General features: G+C 42.1%; 1 protein-coding gene across 1 annotated transcript in view; it reads left to right on the plus strand.

Moving 5' to 3' along the window:
* Window positions 1-236: 236 nt before the first annotated feature.
* Window positions 237-3,744, plus strand: part of fgf24 (fibroblast growth factor 24) — a 14,825-nt gene continuing 11,317 nt past the window's right edge. The window contains exons 1-2 of the mRNA XM_088430960.1: window positions 237-814; window positions 900-936. Coding sequence (XP_088287086.1) covers window positions 783-814; window positions 900-936 — 69 coding nt within the window. The 5' untranslated portion in view covers window positions 237-782. The remainder of the gene's footprint in view (window positions 815-899; window positions 937-3,744) is intronic.

Raw genomic sequence — 3,744 nt, forward strand, 5'->3', positions numbered from 1 at the left:
TGAATTTAGGGGATTCTCATTGCACTGCCTGGAAAGGGTTAAACCCCCAAAAAAATCAAGCCGTTTGACGTTCAAAATAACAACAAGAACGAAAAACCCAGATTGTGATTGAAACGAATCCCTGCACTGAAAGTGGGTGGAAAAGCGAGGGGGGGGGGGGGGGGGGGGGGGGCATGTTGATGGTCCTCGGGATCGCCCTATCAGGTGCAAACCGCTGACATGTTTCCACCCACCAGCCAAGCAGCCAAAAGCCTCCCAGCGGCCCAACGTGCAGCCGCAGACGCATTGCGAAGCCCGACGCTGACAGCCGCCTTTTGGATTTCTTCTTCATCAGCACAATTCTTTCTTCTTCTTCTTCTCCTTCTTCCCGGGCAGGTGGAAGGACTATTTTCGAACACACGACCCGTGCGGCATTTGAGAAATGGCCCGTGCCAGGTGTAGAACTGCCCCTCTTCGGCTCCACTTTGGGAACTAGTCTGATTTTTTTTTTTTTTTTTTTTTACTTCTTCTTCTTCTTCTGCTTCTTCTTCTCGGAGAGGATACCGTTGGATTTGGTTGGTTTTTTTGCACGATCATGTGGATAAGCGGTGGACGAGGAAGCGCCTCATGTTGCCTCGGGTGAGCTCCGCCGCCGCCGACTCCTCGCGCACGTAAAAGCCGCATCGGAGCTCCAGGAAGGCGGCGGCGGCGGCGGCGGCGGTGGCGTTGGCGGAGGCGGCGGCGGCCCCCCTCCCCCCCCCCGCCTTCTTTCCTCTGTCGCTCCAGCGGAAACAGGTGTCAAGATGTCGCCGCTGCCTTCCAGGTTCTTTTACCTGTAAGTGCCCCCGCTCCCACCCCAAAACGATCCGCATTCTTTCCGACAGAAGTCGCTCAAGTCTTTCTTGTGTCTTTCCTTTCAGGTGTTTACATTTCCTGGTCCTCTACTTTCAGCTGCAGGTACGTGCGCCTTTCATCCGCTTTCACCATCGCAATCGATACTTAAATTAGGTGGCAAATCAAAATGACCTCAAATGATGAAATGCGACTAATGAACGATGCTTCCAAGTTAAATCCAACCGAACTGTGATAAAGAAATGTATCGAAGTAAAAATGTAAAAAAAAATATGAAGCGACGGTTGTCGGATGAAGTTACCCAATTAAAACGCAGAACACATAAATTGTAATTATGCCTAAAAACGTGTAAAAAAAGAAGTTTTGTCAAATATTGTAATGATTATTTTTCTTTCCACCACATTGATTTTTTTACTTACGCAATTGGAGTGACAAGAACAATTGGCTTTTCAAATCAAGAGTAAATTAATTGGAACATGAAGATACATAGTTAAATACAACGGAACTGTGACGAACAAATATGTCAGACTAAATAAAAAGTCACTCTAACATTACGTAGTTTCAACAGTCACACTGAACCTAAATGTGTGTGTGTGTGTGTGATGGGACACCTAAGTGATCCAATTAAAATGTAGTACTTAAAAATAGTAATCATACAAAACAAAGAGTTAAAAAATACTGTTCAGATTTTCAATGCAAATGTATTTCAAAGTTAAATACAACAGAAAGAAACACTCTAAAAACAAACAAAAAAAACAATTACGGCCCAGTTTTGAAAAATATTGCTAGATACTGTGATGCATTGTATTTTTTTCTTCCCAATATATTGATTTTATCAATTGCAGTATTATTTAATGCCATGACAAGAACAATTAACTTTTCAAATTAAGAGTAAATTAATTGGAACAATTGCTAGATTTAAAAACAAACAAAAAAATAAGCCACTCTAACATTATGTAGTATTAACAGCCACATTGCACCTAAAATGTATGTGTGTTTGTGTGTGTAGGGGGGGATACCTAAGTGATCCAATTAAAATGTAGTTCGCATAAATAGTAATTATACCTACAAAAACAGTTTCAGTTTTCAATTTTGGATGCATTGTATTTTTTTCTTCCCACTATACTGATTTTTTTCTTACACAATTGCAATTAATGCCGTGACAAGAACAATTTCCTTTTCAAATTAAGAGCAAATTAATTGGAACATGAAGATGCTTCAACTTAAAACATGCTTCCAAGTCAATTGTAATGAATCAGTGCACCAGATTTACAGAAAAATGGAGGCATTCTAACATTATGTGTCGTTCAAACATTCTCGAACGTTGCATCTAAAAATGTGTGTGTGTGTGTGTGTGTGTGTGTGTGGGGGGGGGATATCTAAGTGATCCAATTAAATTGTAGAACCCAAGTAATTTTACCTAAAAAAAAAAAACCTTTAAAAACAGTTCAAGTGTTCAATGAAAATGTATTGTATTTCAAAGTTAAACACAACAGAAAGGACCACTCTAAAAACAGTTGGGTTATTATGGCCCAGCGTTTCATAGATTTTGTAAAATCTTGCTCGATATCGTAATGCATTGTAGTGCTTTTTTCCCCACTTTATTGATTTTTACACAACTGCGGTATCATTTGATGCCATGACAGGAGCATTATTTCATTTTCAAATTAAGAGTAAATTAATTGAAACATGAAGCAACTTAGTGTCAACATTCTTTGCAAAATGTGGTATGCCTTTAAATGTTTAATTTAACGCTTCTATATACATCTGCAGGAAGTGTCCATTTTTCTTTTCAAATTAAGAGCAAATCAGTTGGAACATGAGAGATGCACTATATCTCATATCATAATGTATAATCCAGTGTGGTCCATTTATAAATTTAAAATATGTAAAGCAAAAGACAGAAAAATAATCATTTATATCCATAAAAAATACTTTTAAAATAAATGAAAAGGTGCCCTACTTTATATGTTTCCTAAGCTATTTTGAAAAACTCACTTTGCTCCATTTTTAACGTTTATATTCGAAAACAATGCTTTGTCCTTTTGCTAATAATAATATGAATATAATTAAATGTTTGCGCTAAGACGCAGAAGGTCACATTGACCCAGGAACATTTTTGGCATACTGTAGCCAAGAAAAAAAAAAAAAAAAAACACATGGTAGGGCAAGAAAAAAAAAAAAAGAGCAGCTTGACCTTTGACCCTCCCGCCCCCTATGTACATACTGTACACGTGGACGTTATGTGGCAGTAATGGTAACGATGTGGAAGCCATTTTGTGGGCCAGCGACTCAATTAGGAGCTAGCGTGACGCGAGCGCCACTTGATGTTGAACACGCTAGCAAATCTCCTTTAAGGCGCGTGACAATTAAAGCGCCGGTTGTGTCACGGCTCGTATGTGCGCCTCAATTAGTAGCGCCCCTTGTGTTTTTACAGATACTCCAAACTGGGGGGGGTGGGGGGGGGGGGGGGGGGGGGGGGGGGGGGGGGGGTTTTTAACAGCTCCTCTTTGAACAGATGCTTTTTTTTTCCGGGGGGGGGGGGGGGGGGGGTCGGGGGGGGGGTGTGCTTGCTTGTTTTGTTTTTTTTTCCTTTCCTGTTTTACGAGCGGCGACTCACTTTGAACCGTAAGCACAAGCAGGCGTCCTGCGCAGCTAATGACTCGCTCGGTCAGTCAGCGCCGGGAAAACGCCAGTGTACTTTTTATTTGACCCCCCCCCCCACTCCCGGGGGCTCCCCTAGCCCCCCCCCTCCCCTCACCGAGGTGGGCTTCTCCCCACGCCGAGTTATGACCTGTGACGTTCAAACAAACAAGCCAGAACGTGCATCATCACCTAGGCCGGCGCGGTGCCCTACGGTGGTTTAAATGTTTGGCCCGCAGGCAAGAGTTCTGGGTTTGAATCTCCTCCTGA

This window comes from Hippichthys cyanospilos, chromosome 13 (genome assembly GCF_059441005.1).
Source record: "Hippichthys cyanospilos isolate Australia breed blue-spotted pipefish chromosome 13, RoL_Hcya_1.0, whole genome shotgun sequence".
NCBI classification, from domain to species: Eukaryota; Metazoa; Chordata; class Actinopteri; order Syngnathiformes; family Syngnathidae; genus Hippichthys; species Hippichthys cyanospilos.